Genomic DNA, 19,899 nt, shown 5'->3' on the forward strand with positions numbered 1-19,899 from the left:
AGGCTTGTTTTACAACAACTGGATTGCTTTTTTATTTTTATGTCCTCTCTGGCTTTTTTCTCTATCCTCCCCTCATCCCTTTAATCGGAATCTCTGTATAGTTCCTTAGCACCAGTTCCCATAGCAACAAACACCATTGCTAATGGCCAACAGTTCAAACACAGGCTTCCCCACATCTGATCCATCTGAGTCTAACCATAATTCAGCAGCTTAGTCTGTTGGCTCAGTGGAGTAATTTACTAAACAGTCTCCCCCTGGGTGTCTCTCTCCAGGAGGCAAATGGCTTCAAAGGCAGACTGTCTTTTGCATTCAGCTTAGAAACTTCCTGCCTAGCCCTTATTTCCATTCTCTGCCAAAGCACTGACCAGACCTAGAGCCCTCATATTAAATACATTCTGCACAGGACTTCCTCTTACTACTAGACAGAATCCATAAGCTGGAGCTCCTATACAACCGCTGAAGTTTTGGCAATAGGCTGTATCTTCTAAACAAAATGTATTCAAATAGCATTTCTACATATGCACTGTATCTAGAAAATGCTTTCAAAATCAGAGATATGCTTTAAAAGTATAATGATAATAAAATGCAATACCATTTCTCTAGATAATCTGAGTTACATATTAAAAGGTAAGAATGATCACCAGTTTTCAAGCTAGTATTCATTTGCTGTCAAGTGCACACCTGTAGGGACACCTATCTTTCCAGTTTTGATGCACATCAGTTAATGAATGACCTCAGGAGTGTAAGTACCAAGGAGGAGAAGAATGACCTATGCACATCCACTTTGCATGGAAGAAAATGCGAGGAGAGCTCCACCACTATAGACAGCACTACTAAAATGACATGGAAAAGTCAGTGTGACCCTCAAATGCATCTTCTTGAGTTGATACATTTTGTTCTCTTTGACCTGAAGGGTTTTCTCACAGATTTTTCTCAATAGATTTTACAACTATCAGGATATATCTGAATTATCCCTCTTTTAAATTCTTGTTTTTATGAAAGACTTTTTTACCCTAAAAGGGCATTGGTGTATCCTTTGCTCTTTGTCAATTAACAATACTAAATATACTGAATTCCATACTAAATGATGGTTATCAAATGGATAGAACATTTATATTTTCGACCATGTGCATTGTTTTCTATTTTTACAGAAAAGAATACAGTTGACCCTTGAACAACATGGATTTTAACTAAGAGGATCCACTTGGAGGTAGATATTTTTCAGTGGTAAATACTATAGTACTTTCCAGTCCCCGGCTGGTTGAATTTGAAGATGCAGAGGAAAGAAGGGGCAATTGCAAACTATAGGTGGATTAACCCCTGAGGTTTCAAGGGTCAGCTGTAATTATTTCTGATTTTCTTGTAGAGATAATATATGATGTATTAAAATGAAAAGGAGTTCTCACTGTGGTGCATGGGGTTAAGAATCCAACTGCAGGGAGTTCCTGTTGTGGCTCAGTGGTAACAAACCTGACCAGTAACCATGAGAACTCAGGTTTGGTCCCTGGCCTTGCTCAGTGGGTTGAAAATCCAGGTTGCTGTGAGCTTTGGCATAGGTTGCAGACATGGCTCGGATCTGGTGTTGATGTGGCTGTGGTGTAAGCTGGCAGCTTTAGCTCCGACTTGACCCCTAGTCTGGGAACTTCCATATGTCATGGGTGCGGCCCTAAAAAGAAAAAAAATTTTAAAAAGAAGAAGAAGGAATCTGACTGCAGTGGCTTGGGTTACAATCCCTGGCCTGGGAACTTCCACATGCTGTGAGTGCAGCTAAAAATTAAAAAAGAGAGAGAGAGACAAAAGAAATAATCACTTAATCACTTTCCCTCACTACTGTTTGTTTCAATAATAATTCGGGAGGAACAACTCTTATAACAAACCTGAAAAAAACGCTTTCATCGTTTTTGTATCCCAGTGTTTCTGAACTGCTCTCTCTGGCCCTGACCTTCTTTTACTCCCTTCCCCTAGTCAGGAATCCTCCTAGAACAGGCTCCCAGTGGTCTTCCCCCCTACTCTGAAGCTCCAAATCTTTACCTACTACATTCAGAGCCCTTTCCATGGCATCCAGGAGCTCCTATTCTGACCCAATACCACCCAATGAATGGCTGTTTTCTATCCCTCAACATTCCTGGATTTTGCCTTGCCATTTACTATTTTTGCAGCCAAGAAATTAACTCAAATTCCCATCTTTCAGGCCAGATCCAACCTATTTCTTTTTTTTTTTTTTTTTTTTTTTTTTTTTTTTTTGCGAAACCAACCTATTTCTAGGTCCAATTCAAGTGATACTTAGTCTATAATGTCTTCATCACATTCACTTTATTGAGTATTCACTGTGTCACATTCTGTTCTAGCTGCAAGGGATACAGCAGTCAGAACGAATCCTCTTGGCATTCTGGAGATTATCTGTTTATACTTCAATTAGGGGAGTTGAGGTACCACATCTTACTTCACATGAAATTATAAGCAGCTTCACTAGAGGGGCCTGGTTTTGAAATTTCCTATCTGGGACTGTGTGGTCATTGGATCTTTATATGGGAAGAGAGAAAAAGTGGTTCCATCGATTGCCTGCTTTACTATGTATTAAACCCTACACACAAACTGTCTGATTTAATACTGTAATACCCTTGTCATGACATGAATATCATGCATGTTAGCTCTCTTTCATAGATTAGAAAAACAAGGCTCAAAGAAATCAAATAACTTGGCCAAAGTCTCGCAGTTGCTAGTGGAGATGCCAAGGATGGGTCTTTCAGACTAAAAGTATGTGTCTTTAATGCTGTGTGACACTATCTAGGTAAGGAGGTAATACAAGGAAAGATGCGGGAGAAGTCCCAGTTAGCAGATCCACGGCCCCTCCCTTGCCTGCTGGTATCACACCAAGTGGAAGCTGTGCCCGCACGGGAGTCAGGATGAGGTCTGTCTCCACCCGGGAGTTCTTCTGGGCTCTAAGAAGCAAAGCATGGGCCACTTCACTGGCAAATCCATCTCCCCCAACACAGACAACACTAGAAAAGAAGAAACTAAGTAAAAGAACATAAAACATCAAAATAACTGGTAATCATTTGTAAAATTTATACTCCACAATATTCATCATCTATATTTTGTGTATTTCCTCATGCACACCTTCGAACATTTTAAAATGTGTCAGTGGATGAGAAGACATTAGCACTGCACTGATAAAGTTTACTTCACAAACATCATACCTAGATGAAAGCCCATACACAAAATATTTGTAATATGGGTTAAGAGGCGGGAAGACACTTAAACATGTTAATTCACATCTGACCTGAATTTTGCTCTGTTAATATCCTAAAGCATATTCTCCTCATTTTGTTTATGTTAATACTAGTGATGGCAATTACTTTAACTAACACAAGCAAAAGTCATAAAAAATCCTGCTAATTTTCAATATAGCTCTGAAAAGACAGATAGCAATAAAATTCATGTCAAATATGAAGTTTTAATTTAAGGATCTGCTAATTATCATTAGTATATGAATGGTAATTGAGAACCTGAGCTGGGTAGTTCCCATTGTGGCACAGCAGAAACAAATCTGGCTAGGAACCATGAGGTTTCAGGGTCCATGCCTGGCTTCGCTCAGCGGGTCAAGGATCTGGCGTTGCCGTGAGCTGTGGTGTAGGTCACAGATGGCAGCTCAGATCTGGTGTTGCTGTGTCTGTGGCGTAGATCGGTGGCTACAGCTCTCATTAGACCCCTAGCCTGGGACCCTCCATATGCCATGGGGGTGGCCCTAAACAAAAGACAAAAAAATAAAAAGAAAACATGAACTGGCTTTCATCTCCTGTACATTACTGTAATATGGCACTTTTAAAATGAGTGTTACTACCCTCTGACCCTAGTCAGTACTGCAAATATATATATATATGTTTTGCTTTTTTAGGGCTGAACCCACAGTCAGAGTCAGATAGGAGCTACAGCTGCCAACCTATGCCACAGCCACTCAGGATCTGAGCCACATCTGTGACCTACATCAAGCTCATGGCAATGTCAGATCCTTAACCCACTCAGTGAGGATGAGGATTGAACCCGAATCCTCATGGATACTAGTTGAATTCGTTACTACTGAGCCAAAATGGGAACTCCTGCTAATATTCTTTTTAACACCTCACAATAGGTAGGAGTGGTGGGGATGGGAATCTATGAAAGTCGTGTAAGATATGAGAAGTTTTGTCATAATCATCTGTATGTAAAAGATGCAAAACAACCTTAAGTATCAAACTACATCCATTTACCCACAAGGAAAAGATCTTGTGTTACTGAGAGCAGGTGTCACAACCCAAGGCCTTCAAGGCCCAGCTGGGGTGGAAGAGTCTGCTCAATGCAGGAGAGATGCAGCTCCAGCAGCACCTAGCAGGCAGGCTTACAAGACCACATCTTCTGATTTTTAGAGGCAAGCCACAGATCCTGAGGTGGGGTGAATTTCCTAATTTATAAATACTAGTGTTCAATATATTTAAAAGCTCTACATACCAAACAAAACAGCCTATGGGCCATAATCAGCAGTGGTAACTAGCTCCCTAAGTTAAGGAAGCTAAAGAAGTTGGTACATCCAGAGGCTGGGAATACTTTTTCCATCAACTCCCTCTACCTTGCCCTCAGCCTTCCATCCAGCCCCAGCACCTGGTGGAGGTTCAGCACTATGGCGACACATAACCTAAGTGTTCCAGGTCATCGTGATTAGAAAGACTTCAGGATATGAGGTGTGACCCAAGTCATTTGGGCCTAGGGTTATTATTTTACATCTAAACTGATTCCAGGGGACAGGAGTGTGACCACTGATTCAGAGAAAAGTGATTCTATCTACTGAGAGCCAACTTCGTATCAGATAATACATTGGCTCTTTTCTATCAAATTCTCAGAATTTTGTAAAGTAGGCATTAGCATCATCTTTACAAATAGGGAAGCCAAAGTTTGGTTTGAATCTCTTCTTTTTATGATTTTTATTTTTTTCCATTATAGCTGGTTTACAGTGTTCTCTCAATTTTCTTATCTGTATGATTTCCAAGACCAGATCTATGAGCAGATTTCCAAACGTTCTACGAACTTAATTGTAACTCCCAGTTACTGTCTACCTGCTAAGGTGTGTGTGGCCCATAAAAGGAGCACATAAAGTGCAGCATCCAACTTGGCACAAAGAAGGTGCCTCTTCCACATAGTATGGCAACAATTGGACCTAGTCACAGTATTGTGTACATGTTAACTCACTGCTTGAGTTAGTAGAAATGGCCTTTCTGTGAAAAAGCCCTGCCACAATTTTCAATTTTGTCCCAACACCTTCTGTGTTAAATATTTCAAAACTCTTAACAAATGATAATTATAACAATAAAGTAAGATTTAGTAATTACTATGTACCAGACACTGTTTTTGGCATCCTGTATGTATTATCTTATTTAAACAATAACTGTCCCCAATAGATGCTTTTACCCCCAATTTACAGATTAGGAAACTAAGACATTATAAAGATTAAGCACTTTTTCTGGGAGTTCCCGTCATGGCACAGTGGTTAACGAATCCGACTAGGAACCATGAGGTTGCGGGTTCGGTCCCTGCCCTTGCTCAGTGGGTTAATGATCCGTGAGCTGTGGTGTAGGTTGCAGACGCGGCTCGGATCCCGCGTTGCTGTGGCTCTGGCGTAGGCCGGTGGCTACAGCTCCGATTCGACCCCTAGCCTGGGAACCTCCATATGCCGCGGGAGCGGCCCAAGAAATAGCAACAATAACAACAACAAAAAAAAAAAAAAAAAAAAAAAAAAAAAAAACCAAAAAAAAAAAAAAAAAAAAAAGATTAAGCACTTTTTCCAAGGGCATACTATAGTTAAGTTATGGAATGAGATTTTGAAACAAGACAATTTGGTTTTCAAAACTACACTGCTATTTTTTAATATTATATTCCTTTCTTAAATATGAAACCTAATGAAAATAGCCTTATGAGAATTTTATGATTTTGGAAGTCAGTTTTCCAGTAGAATCACTGTGGAATTAAATGAGTTAGAAAGGAATATATTTATTTATGATAACAACAACTGTATTATTAAGTTCATCTCAAATTATGCTTACTCAACATAGGGAATACACTTAATACAAACATCACAAGAATCTGGACATTACAAGAAAAGGCAAAAAAACCCAACTTTTTACAAAGAGTTAATTTAACCATGTTTAAGAGTTACCTTAAGACATAAACCTTTGCAGGAGGTACACCTTGTATTTTCATAATAATAAACTCCTCCTTGCCATGACCCCAATAGAACTTTTCTGTCTAGAAAAGTACAACTAAAGTCCAATATCTTATTTATCTTTATAAAAAGTGATAAATTTTGAAAAAGAAAAAGGTGATAAAAAATTTTAATGGGTGTTTATATATTTATCAATCAGTATAATTATTGAAATGTTTATATTATTGGATTTTTTACTTAAAATTTTTCTTTTTGGAAAAGAGGTACTTTTTTAAAAAACCTGACTTAGTAATACAGACATCATGGTGGTAATTAAATGTCAGTTTAAGCCAAATGTCTAGATTTTTATGTGTCCAGTTAAGGATGGAATTAAGAAAAAAAAAAACCCTGTAATTTGACAAATTAAAAATTTAAAATGCAGTGAAACAAAAGAGGAAAATGTGGTATACATATAATCTCATAAGAGCTACAGATTAGCTTAACCATTTTCACATTTACTATTACTGCTTCAAGTCTATGGACTGATACAAACTTCCTATTCATGCCCAGTATAAAGAGGGGACTGTATGAAGATGGATGGGCCTGCAAGCATTAGCAGGATCTAATTAGTGGATCTAAGAGTGTTTGCTAGGACATCCTGGAGTTGCACACCCACTGTCATGAGTGTTGAGACACTGTTCCTGCTGGTGTTAGGAATATATCACAATGTGTCTTCACAGAAACATATACAACTCATTTAAAAAAATTTTTTAAAACCTCCAAAATCTTAGCAAATAACATTTCTTAAACATTATTTATTAAATCATGTTGCTGCACTGAATAATACACATAGAACTTCTCTTGGATCTTAACCTCTCTGGTCTGTGTCTGAAAACCTTTGGTAATTTCAACTCACTTTCTATCAATAGCTCTGTTAGAGTAAGGCAAGAAATGCTTCAGGCTCAGAAAGTGAACTCCTCTTGGATCAAAATACCATAGAATCCTGGGGTTACCTTTCTCACCCTTGAGTCTTTTGTATCTATTTCTCAAAAGTGCTCCTATGGCTGCTCTTTGAACAAGTTTGGAAACCGGAAACACATGAATATAGCATCTTCCATCTTCTAACAATTCTACTTATTAGGGAATTGTTCTTTGGAAGTGCCTAGAGAAACTATGTTTCCACTGTACTCCTTATTTACCTCTCTATGTAATTCTAAGTAGAGTGACTTAAAATTATCATTTTTATTAAGATAGTTATCCCAACCACCACTTCAGCTCCTACTCAAAAGACTGGGCTCAAAAATTAATTAATAAAGGAGCTATTTAAAGATTACATGACTTTCAATAGAAATTTTAAATTATTTTAAGCCCTAAATAAATCAACATGCTGTAGAGTTTCGAAATAGTGTAATCACTGAAACTCAATTCACATAATGGTTAGGCCGAAATATTTGGTTAAAAAAATATAGGTAGTAACTAAAGGATCTATACATCTGGTAGTGCCACACCTGCCATGTGGAGTAAATAAGAATTAAGTAATTTCAGGTAAAGAGAAAAATATTACTCAACTGCACTTAAGCAATAGTCTTTCATCATTCTGCAAAGTTCTTCTTGATCTCTGTATTGTAATAATGACCAATGAAACTTATTTATTGATACCACATTTGTCAGAACCCTTTGTAATGCTGATAGCAAGATCAGGTCTAATATCCACAATATCTGTTTTTATTATTTATATAATCATATTTTGAAACAGACTTATTTGCAAGGCAACTACTCCTATATACTCACAAACTGTGTTTCAGGACTATGCAGCATATTAAGAGAGGGAGCTGGTAGGCATGATTCCCCCAATTACTTTCCTTAAATTGTAAACTTGCAAGATGATTTCCTAAATGTGGCCTATTAATCAATCTGTCTAGTTCTAAGTATATAGCTCTGAAGTAATCTCCTACCTCATCTTCTTCATGCTTAAGATTTATGTAACATTGCCATCTAGATTTACTCCCATCGATTAAATTCCCTTTTGAAAAATTGTTTTACTTACTAAACTTTCTTCTTCATCCAGCAATATTTTTCTCACCCCCAATTATGCATTTCTGGAAAACAACCCTGCTAATGTTTTGTTTTGTTTGTCTGTCATTTTAAGGCCATACCCAAGGCATATGGAGGTTCCCAGACTAGGGGTTGAATTGAAGTTAAAATTGCTGGCCTACACCACAGGCACAGCAATGCCAGATCCAAACTGTGTCTGCAATCTACATCACAGTTCACAACATTGCTGGATCTTTAACCCACTGAGCAAGGCCAGGGATCGAACCTCGTCCTCATGAATGCTAATCAGATTCGTTTCTGCTGAGTCTCTAAATTACAGAAGGTGGAGTTCCTGTCGTGGCTCAGTGGTTAACAAACCTGACTAGGAACTATGAGGTTGCAGGTTCCATCCCTGGCCTTGCTCAGTGGGTTAAGGATCCAACGTTGCTGTGAGCTGTGGTGTAGGTCACAGACATAGCTCGGATCCTGCATTGCTGTGGCTCTGGCGTAGGCCGGCGGCTACAGCTCCGATTCGACCCCTAGCCTAGGAACCTCCATATGCCTCGGGAGTGGCCCTAGAAAAAGGCAAAAAGACAATAAATAAATAAATAAATAAATAAATCATAGAAGGTAAGTAAACTTAGCATCTTTCATTCCTTCTGAAAATAATATATTTGTTTCCTAAAATATTTATCTTCAGTCAATCATGTCCAAATTAACCAGCAGGTAGCTACTAATATCATCAACAAACATGCAAAAAGAAGGTCATAGTATAGTTATGCCATATGACCAGTATAATAGCTTCCATCAATGCTTTTCTAGATACTCACAGGGTTAAAGCTAAGAATTAAGGACTATCCATATAAATATATGCACATGGGTAAGTATAGCGTGGTACACTGATTTCCCAGTGCTTTTAGATTCCTCCTTTTGCTTTCCTACACCCAATTCTGAGAGGTAGATGACCAGGCCACATGATCATAATCATCAATTGTTATTACACAGATATAAATTAAATAGAGCCTAATTTCATGTGTCAGAAATATTTTAAAATTATAGGTCCCAAATATGTGGCTAAAAACTAATGAAAGCATTGAATAACATTGCTTATTATAAATAACATTGCTACAAGACATATATAGATTAATAATACAACCTACCCATCAAATCCCTGTAGTTCACATTCTTTTAGCAGTGACAGAGCGTGCCCTTCATATTCCGTTACTGTTTTTTTAAAAAAGAGAGAGAGAAAGGTGAAAGTTTTAAACAAATGATCGACACTCTTTACTTGGTTTGGCAAAATAATATGGTAAACATATGGTCAGGTCATAAAACAACATTTATTCTTGAATATTTATTTTTTAATCATGGGAAAGAGGATTAAGTGTTACTTGCCCAATGTGTTTTACAGCTTTATGTAAAAGAGGGTCATATATTCGTTCAAGTACATAAGTCATTTAGGGATATCCCGCACAGAGCAGTTAGATAATTTATCTTGGTGCCTGTCTGTTTAGTGTTCCCTAAATAAGACACATTTCCTTTAAATCAGAAGCCTAGGAGCAGCAGTATTTTGAAAATAAGGCATATTAGCTGGCATCAAATAGTCAATGTTAAATCGCTTTGGCAACCTTACATGAATAAATTAGCTGAAAGGTTAGTGTAAGATTTACATACTAGAAGAATGTGTATCTGGAACTGCTAGACTAAAAAGAGGAGGAGTTGGATGTGAAAACGTGAAGCACAGCCAACACCAATGATAACAGACCCAACGCCAAGGAGGAGGGTGGCACACAGGCCCACCAGAGCCCAGATTCTCCGAGGAAATGAATCTGTCACTCCCTATCGTTGTCTCTACAGTCATGATGCCCTATGCAGTATTGCAAATGCCAGTGAAGACAGGATAAACTGGCACACTGCAGATGGCATCAAGCATCCCAGCCACATTTAGCATTTTCTAGGGCAGCTCTGCCAGAAGAGACAGCCCAGCTGTATCCACCCATCAAAGATTTCTGCTGACTGACATGACACTGCAGATGGATTTTTTGTGTAAGAATGTGCATCATTATATGCAAGATTACATTAATCTTTCATGCCTGTCTGTCCCTGGTGCCAGCATGGTTCAAGCTTTCCCTACAATGTTTTTAGATATTGTTAAAAATTATTAGTCTTGCTGTCTAAAAGAATCATTCTGTATCCAGCAGCATTACATTGTAATTCTCCCACAGCTTATTCAAATGCAGTTAACATTCACATGAATAAAACCTCTCTATATTAAATTCTAGTCAGAAGAAAGCTACAAGAAAATGAAATATAAAATATTAATATTAATAAACATAGAAGGTTAAGTTATCATAAATGACTATGTGCTGATCATTCATCTGTAACTTCAGCAAGTTGTTGCGACCTTAAAAGCAAAATAATAAAATGTCTTACAAAAACACATTAAAATTAATTAAGGATATTAGGAAAAGATATTTATGCTGAGCATCAGTTTATCAAGGCTCATTTTTACACCAAAACTTACTCTGGCAAAGCTTTTCAAATCCAAAACAAAATTAGCCTTAAAATTACCTTGTGACTGAATGCTACTTTTATTTAGGAAAAATGTGAAATAATAGTCTACTTTTTCCCTTCGGCTTGCAAGTGAAATGTGACTATACACAGATGCAAATTATATAAGAACAGTAATTTTTAAGTGACCCTGTAAAAGGTAAAGAAAATGACTGATTCAGACAGAAAAGATGAAAGAAATCTGACCACAATATATTAGGACAATAAACAAAAATAATCAAGTCCTTGGTTTCAGGGAGGTTATATTCTGGAGACAGATAAAATACGCTAAATTTTAAAGATGAATGTACAATATAGACTAGTAACAAGTGATCACAAAGAAAAACAATGTATGGGGAAAAGATAAAGAATAATCTGAACTACTATTTAGAAGGAATCAAAATATATGTTTAGATGGGATATTATGGGCTCTGGAAGCAGAAAGAGCCAGATTTGAAGAGCACCCCACTTCAAATAAACATCAACAGTGGGCTGCTAGGCAGATGCAGTTTCAAAAGAAAGTTACTAGCCTCTTCTTTCATCTATTTTGATTTTCCAATGAGATTGACACCCCTTTTATGTAGGAAATTTGGAGTTTTCATTGTTTACGACTCTTTGAACACACAGTTCTCACAGCTGGGATCTGCCACACACCTCAACCTTCAGTTTAAATATTACTGCCTCAGAAAGACAATGTTGGAGGAAGGTAATGTCTTGAGGTTAATACTGAATGTTGATGAGGAAACAGGTAAAATCAGATGAGTTTTGATTCAGACATAAGAAACATTTCTTGGTCTGGGGATAAAACTACTGAGATGCCATTTTCTTTCCTGTCCTATTGGTACTTCAAACATAAGAAGTTCTAAATAGAATCCATCATTTCCATCTTCAAATACACTGCCTTTCAATTGTACTGTCCTTTTTTATGTTCCATCATCCACTCCCCACTACTCAACATAGGAAAATGTCTTCTTTCTAGAGTATCCCTTTCCTTTACCCTGAACAACCACTCCCACACCCAAAGCCAGTTGTTTCTGTCTTTTAGTTGTTCTGCTGTATCCCCACATTCCTCAAGCCAATGCCCTGGATCCAGCCACCACCATTTTTAATATGCAAACTACATCAGCCTCTCCTCCAGTCTCACTTCAGCCTTTATCCCACTCTAGCCAGAATAACCTTTCTGAAGCATATATTCAACCACATCCCTTCCCCACATAAATACCACTGATGACCACTCATTGTCCCCAGGAATAAAGCTGCAACTCCCTGATTTCACAGTATTGGAAATAGGATTTGTGTGTGTGTGTGTGTGTGTGTATAAATCCTATTTCTATATCCATAATTACTCAAGGGATACTCTAGAGTAATACTCTAGAAATTTTCACACATTACTCTTACTCTTTCTCTCTCAATCACTCTAGCTAGATGTGATTCATGAACATTTACCATCCAGGTTTTTATTTATTTACTTTTGTGTGTGTGTGTCTTTTTGCCTTTTCTTGAGCTGTTCCCGCGACATATGGAGGTTCCCAGGCTAGGGGTCGAATCAGAGCTGTAGCCACCAGCCTCTGCCAGAGCCACAGCAACACAGGATCCGAGCCGCGTCTGCGACCCACACTGCAGCTCATGGCAATGCCGGATCGTTAACCCACTGAGCAAGGCCAGGGATGAACCCGCAACCTCATGGTTCCTAGTTGGATTCGTTAAACACTGTGCCACGATGGGAACTCCTACTATCCAGGTTTTTATTAAGATGTAGGTAAAATTGGAAGGGAGTAATGCCTCAGCCTACTAGCATATTTTATAACACAATTTTATCAGATCACCTAGTTTTCTGCTAGGTGAGATCAGGAACAGTAAGAGGTATCTCCAAGGAAGGGAAGGCTTTAAGGAGAGAACTAAAGAGCCAAAGGGAATGAATTCAAAGAGATTTGGTAGAAGTGTCAAAAATTAAACACATGATCCTAGAAAGAGGAAAAAAAGTGATAACAAAACCCACTTTCTTGACAACTCTGCCCAGGGTCAGACAGGAGGCAAAATTATCTGGTGACAAGACACCCCATTGGCACTGAGCTGGCAGAGATCAAGGCTATACGCAGAGAAGTATTTTTGACCATGATAATGATAATGAGCATGATAAGGTCTAGCAGCTTTGTTATTACAAAGACTGACTAAAGGGAAGCAATTATCTGTCTTGAACAAGAGAGATAAAGGGCAGACATAATATCTGTTTTCAAATACCTCAATGCTCTTACACACAAGATGGGAAATATTTATTTCATTTATTTTGTATCACTACAAAAGACAACATCAACCCTAAAGATCACAAGAAAGCAAATGTCAGTTCTTGAGGTTGATATCTCACACAAAGGCATCTGGCTGGAGGAGTGGGTAGGTATGCAGTATAGCCAATACCCCTATTCAACATGCTAAGTGACCCTGGGCTGCATCAGCCCAGAAGAAAGGGCACATTTTTTTAAGTTACCACAAAGGAGGTGCTCTTTTCTAATATACACAGAGGCACAGCGACCCTGAACTCAAGTTAAGAATGTCTAGCAGTGTTTTCTGGCACACTGACTCCACCACAGGGTGCTGAGGCTGGGTGACCCCACACCTGTACTCCACTGTACGAGGGAAACGGAACTAGACAGCCTCCAAAATTCTTCCCAGTTTAATTTACCTGCTGCCTTGACTTTTTCGCTTTATTGTTCTAAGAATTATCCTATGAATCTATGATGTCTAAATTTCCTCTCACATCTTTAATAGTGTAATTCCTAAATCTGCTCTGCTTTGGGAGGAAAAGAAAGAAATGCTATCATATGCCAGCATGTGCTTACCATTCATGCTCTTCGATTTACATACCAAGTTAATAAAATAAATAACTCTCTTCTTTCTAGGTTCTTCCAGAGTTCTTCTGATACCATTAGGAGATAAGATACTGACTGTACTGACAGTGGCAAAGCACACCGTTAGCTCAACTATTTCAAAAGATGATTATCTACATTTAGAAGCAGTTAGGGTTTCGGCACAAACCAAAATGGAAGATATATATTTTTATTAATGTGGTGAGAATCTTCTTTTTTAAAAATAGAAGTTTGTACCTTTTGACACTCTTCGCCCATTTTACCCTCCCTAACCTCTGGAGAAATCTCTTTACATGTTTTGGTTTATTTGTTTGGGGGTGGTTAAAAATATTCCACATATAAGTGAAATGGTACAGCATTTGTCTTTCTCTGGCTTATTTCACTTAGCATAATATCCTTAAGATCCATTTATCTGTTCCCAAATGGCAAGATTTCTTTCTTTTTATGACTAAATAATATTCACGCACACATGTATATACCACATCTTCTTTATCTATTCATCCACTGATGGACACAAGTTGATTCCATATCTAAATTATTGTAAATAGTGCTACAATGAATACGGGGTACAGATATCTTTTTGAATCAGCATTTTTGTTTTCTTAAGATAAATACTCAGAAGTGTGGAATTGCTAGACCATATGGTAGTTCTATTTTTAATGATTTAAGGAATTTCTGTACTGTTTTCCACAGTGTCTGCACCAATTTAAATTCCCACCAACAATGCATAAGAGTTCCCTTTCCTCTACATCCTCACCAACGCTTGCTATTTCTTGCCTTTTAGAAAACAGCCATTCTGATAGACGTGAGGTAATATCTCACTGAGGTTTGTGCTGTATTCCTCTGATGGTTAGTGATGCTGAGCCCCTTTTCATGTACCTGCTGGTCATGTGCATCTTATTTGGGAAAATGTCTATTAGGATTATCTGTCCATTTAAAATTTTTTACTAAGGTATAACTGATTTACAATGTTGTGCTAATTTCTGCTGAACAGCAAAGTGACTCAGTTATACATGTACACATACACACAGTCTTTTTTTATATTCTTTTCCATCATCTACCCCAGGAGATTGGATATAGTTCCCTATGCTATATACCATAGGACATTATTGTTTATCCATTCTAAATGTAATAGTTTGTATCTACTAACCCCAAATTCCCAATCCGGCCCATTCCCTTCACCCTCCGCCTTAGCAACCACAAGTCTGTCCTCTATGTCTGTGAGTCCATTTCTGTTAGGGACCTAATCAAACTTAGAAGCTTTTGCAGAGCAAAGGAAACCATTAACGAAAACAATGAAAAGACAACTAACAGAATGGGAAAAAATAGTTGTAAATGATGCAATCAACAAGGGCTTAATCTCCAACCAACTTAACATTAACCCTCCAAGGGTTTAATACAAACAACTCATACAACTCAACAAAAAACAAGCCCAATCAAAAAATGGACAGACCTAAATATACATTTCTCCAAAGAAGAGGCCAGTAGACACATGAAAAATGCTCACTATCACTCATTATTAGAGAAATGCAAATCAAAACTACAATGAGGTACAACCTCACACCAGTCTGAATGGCTATCATTAATAAGTCTACAAATAACAAATGCTGGAGGTGTGGAGGAGAATCCTAACATGGGTGGGTTGTTCCCTTGTAGTGGTTAACATGGTTCTAGTGTTTAGGTCAGACCCTCGATCCGCTTGTGTGGTCTGGCTAGGGTGCTACATGATTCAACCCTAGCCTGGAACCTATATGCCGGGAGGAAGAAATAGCAACAACAACAACAACAAAAAGACAAAAAAAAAAAAAAATGCTGAGATGGAAAAAGAGAATTATACTAAATGAAATGTCGCTACCATATAATACAATAGCAACCACCCAGAAACAACAGATCAGTCTGAATAACAAGTAAGCATCTTAAATGACAAGGAGAACCCGCATCATGTCCATTCTTAACATGCAGAGGGAATGGAAATGTAAATTTTTACAACCACTGTGGAAAATAGTATGGAGGTTCCTCAGAAAACTAAATATAGAACTATCATATTATCCAGCAATCCTAATCCTAGGCTTATATCTAGGAAAAAAAAACACAACTCAAAAAGATACATGCAATTTATAGAAAAAGTATTATACATCTAGCTATAATTTTTCACATACTGCTGTATTCATATAACATCATCTCTTAATGACTTCATCATGGTAAAGAATTTGCTACATAATTCGTATTCCATTTGGACTCAGGAGTGCATACAAGATATGTTCATGGTCACACTGGACATGCAGAACATGTACTCTCTCTGCTTTACTCCTTCATAGAAGATACTTTTTCTTTCAAAGTCTGACTTTAATCTTACTATTACATAGTTTGTAAAACTGAAATGTACAGTATATGACCATCTTTCTGCAGCACTTCATAACACACAAGGTAGTTTCAAATTCATTACCTTATTCACAATACAAAACTACACTGTGAGATAGGCAGAAAGATTCTAAAACTTTTCAGACACCCACACGTGGTATTCAGTCCTTCTCAAAATACAGGAGACATATTTAATATAAACATTTAGCCAATATATATACAAAATGGTTTTATAAGCAAAATGATGCAATTTTATAATTTTGCCTGTAGGAGGAGTGTTAGGCAGCTAATAATTAGCCATTCTGTATATTAAGAAGTTCTAAATTTACTATTACATGTATAAGTTTATTTTATGTAAAATTAAATATAACATTCAATAACATCTAAAAATTTAGGGTAAAAATCCCTAGAACATAGTATTTTTATCTCCAATACAATTGTTTTAAGAAGAAAGGCACATGCCTATTATTTCCTCTACCTTAGTTCAGGCCTCACATCCTGGTTTCCTCTCCTCCAATCTCTTCTCTTCTTTTCTAATCTTCATTCTGAAGACAAAATTATCTTGCTAAACCAGATTACAACACTATGATAAAAAATACACACCAATTTGGGATCAACGTCTGATGAGTAAACTCCTCATGGTGAGGAGTAGCACAAAGATCCACCCTTAATCTGGACTCAGATTTCCTCTTGTGCATGATGTTGGCAGCCTTCCCAAATTCAGTTCAGGTGTCCTCAGCCTTCAGGGAAAAGGGTCCCACCCTCAGCCCACAGGAAGGGTCTTGATGCTTAAAGAGAGTGAGTGCTTGGGAGGGAGGGGGCAGAGATGCTACATTAGGACAGTCAAACTGAAGAGAAGAAAAAAAAATTAGGGAGGGGTTTACATCCCTGGAATAGGGACGATCCCAGGCCAGGGACTAAATCCAATCCAACTGTGACCTATGCCACAGCTGTGGCGATGGTGGGATTCTTAACCTACTGTGCTGGGCCAGGGATCAAACCTGTACCTCTGCAGGAACCTGTGCCACAAGAAAACGCCCTGAAGGGAAGAAATTTTAATCCTTGTTCAGGACTATTGAATCTCTCACACATGCACTCCTCTCCCATCCCACTAGATTTGAATAAAGAAGAATCAAATTGCACTGGCTATCATTTTATGATGATAGAAAGGACCATATATATTTAAGATGAAGCCAATGTTATGAAAGAATTACCAAAACACTATGAGCACAATGGACACAGACACCCCTACCTGTATGTGCTGATAGCTTACCTGCTTCTTCTCACTCTTCTTTTTCTGCTCTGCAGAGAGAAAACATTGTTTGCCTCCTCTGACATGCCCAAACTGTCCAGTTCAAATATCTTCCTTACGCCTTTCCATCAAAGTTAATATCACCCTCTGAGACACCATAATTGATTTATGTATCTCCCATTTATATCTACTTTAAATATCTATTTTAATCCCTAATAAATTAACAGTCACTCAAGAGCAGGTTGTAGAGCTTTTCCATTTTGAATTCTGCAGAGTGGTTAACACAAAACATTGATTAAGAATTTCTTGAACTGAAGTACATATAGTAACATCCACATAAAACTGTTTCAGATAGGAGGTCCCGTCGTGGCTCAGTGGTTAATGAATCCGACTAGGAACCATGAGGTTTCAGGTTCGGTTCCTGGCCTCGATCAGTGGGTTAAGGATCCAGTGTTGCCATGAGTTGTGGTGTAGGTTGCAGACGCGGCTCGGATCCCACGTTGCTGTGGCTGTGGCGTAGGCCGGTGGCTACAGCTTCCAATTAGAACCCTAGCCTGGGAACCTCTATGTGCCGCAGAAGCAGCCCTAGAAAAAGGTAAAAAGACAAAAAAAAAAAAACAAAAAAAAAAACTGTTTCAGATATTTAATCAATGAAACAAAACAATGAAGTGTTACTGAGCTGGCCAAAAATAAGTTTACTCAACTTTTAACTGTCTCATCCTAATGTGAATTGCAAACTTTTCCTTCTGCCAACCCTTGAAAATATTGAGTGGAAAGGAACAATAGATCTGAACTGTTTCTTTTTCTTATAAATCATCTACAAGTAAACCAAAAGCCGAAAAGATCAAAAATGAACTCCTTTACTACAACTTTAATTCAGAAACTCCTCTTGAGTTTTTCAGGGTAGTTTCTCCTGAGGCTTCATTGCAGTAGATGCCCTCTGAAGTGGATGATCTTCTTACAAAGATTGCTGTTATTGTTTTTAAGGAACTACCTTCTACCCCACCCATCAAGTCCTGAGATGTGGATTTAAGAACCTTATTTTTATTGTGAGACCCCTCTCCCTTGGTTATAGCAAGGCAAAGCCAGGTCACTCTGAATTTATTTTCCAGGAATTTACAATTGGGACTAGGAGATGCCAAGTGCACTCTGGCCTTGTGTCTGAGTAGGATTCTCATGCAATCTCCTCATCAATTAAAATTTACTGCAAATTTACACTCTGTGCTAGTGAAGCTACATAGAAATAAAACCAGAAAAACTAAGGGTGTGATTCAGGAATAGCATCAAACCCTGCTTCTCACCCCACCCACCATGGGAAAAATAGTCTCCAGGAAACAAAAGATTTTGGTCACCAAATTTAAAAAGTTGAAAAGAATTTTACTCATCTTCTTTCTATTAACTTCAGCATTAGCAAATTTCTATTTTCTTGGGCACAAACTTAAGCACCTTTCTTATTTTAAACAATGAATTTAAGCTCCTGGCTTCTCTAAATTCATCTAAAATTAGCAGTTAAGTGCTTAGTTTTGACCTAACCAGCAGGGGTCAGAGTCAGAACAAAAACCACCTAATGAAGGATTCCATGGAAAGACATCAAACATTTAAGTGAGCAAAAATCAATGACTATTAAACTGCAGAAATAATGTATAAATAGCCAATATCTCAATGAAGATATCGCAAAGTGTGCAACCTTTTTAAAAATGATACCTAATAACTTTTAAAGTCTGAAAAACAGTCAAAAGAGAAAAAATAAATAAATTATAATCCTGGAGCTGGCTGCAGTAACTTACAGAGGCACATAAACAACTTTAGATATTACAAGTAGCTTCCAAAATTTGGCTTAAGAATGAATTTAAAGTCATTTTGCTTCCTTAAGTATGATTTTTTAAATGGCAAAGTTATGTCCTGAAAATACTTACTTGTTACATCAGTCTTTATTCCTGCAATTTTCAACAGTGGTTCAACCTTCTCAGAATAGACCTGGGTAGCTTCTTTTTTGTGACTTTGGGGGTTGAGGAGTATTTTTAAAGATTTTGGTCTGTTTGAAAAATCTAAGAGGAAAATATAAAGACAAAAATTATAAAGTCTTGTCAGTATTTGTTTCCCTTTAAAACCATACACTAAGTCTGGTTAGAATGTTATACACCTATTTAAGTAGTATTTGCTATTTGTATTTGAAATTCTAGCATGAGTTCTCCTGAATATGGCATTATTTTAAAACATTTCACATATTTTCTAGCAGAGAAACAGGACTATCCTTCTTTAACTCCTGAGTTACAACAAAGCATTTAATTTGTGAAGGAAGGTGTGAATGAAAGTAACTTTGTGAATATTAGGCAATATTTATGTATATTTACCAAAGTATCAATGATACATCAAATGTTCCTTTAGCATTTGTCTCTGGGTAGAAAAGCAATGGACTGTAACAACTGGAAAAGTCCATCTTACTCTCCTTGGATAAATGTGCTCATTAGGGAAATTATTGGAACTGGGCACTCCAATGACCCAAGGGCTACCCAGGGCTGACCTGCTGATGAGCCCAGGGTGGAGTAGAGTGTGCAGGGCCAGGTCATGGCCAGCACCCAGGCAGTGCATGCTGGAAGCTAAAAAGAGAGTTGAGGTCGGAGTTCACGCCTGAAAAGGGGCCAGGGAGAAAGAACTCTTCCCTG

The 19,899-nt window shown here is 37.8% G+C and overlaps 1 protein-coding gene across 3 annotated transcripts in view; it reads right to left on the reverse strand.

Annotated features, from left to right (window-relative positions):
• The window catches only part of CERKL (ceramide kinase like), a 130,319-nt gene that overhangs the window by 14,640 nt on the left and 95,780 nt on the right, over positions 1-19,899 (reverse strand). For 2 of the 3 annotated variants that reach the window (XM_021075444.1, XM_021075442.1), the window contains 3 exons: positions 19,150-19,281; positions 9,367-9,430; positions 2,860-3,017 (listed from right to left, as the gene is read on the reverse strand). In XM_021075444.1, the coding sequence (XP_020931103.1) occupies positions 2,860-3,017; positions 9,367-9,430; positions 19,150-19,281 (354 nt within the window). The remainder of the gene's footprint in view (positions 1-2,859; positions 3,018-9,366; positions 9,431-19,149; positions 19,282-19,899) is intronic. The other variant, XM_021075443.1, reaches the window with a different exon arrangement.

Source organism: Sus scrofa, chromosome 15 (assembly GCF_000003025.6).
Source record: "Sus scrofa isolate TJ Tabasco breed Duroc chromosome 15, Sscrofa11.1, whole genome shotgun sequence".
Classification (NCBI taxonomy): domain Eukaryota; kingdom Metazoa; phylum Chordata; class Mammalia; order Artiodactyla; family Suidae; genus Sus; species Sus scrofa.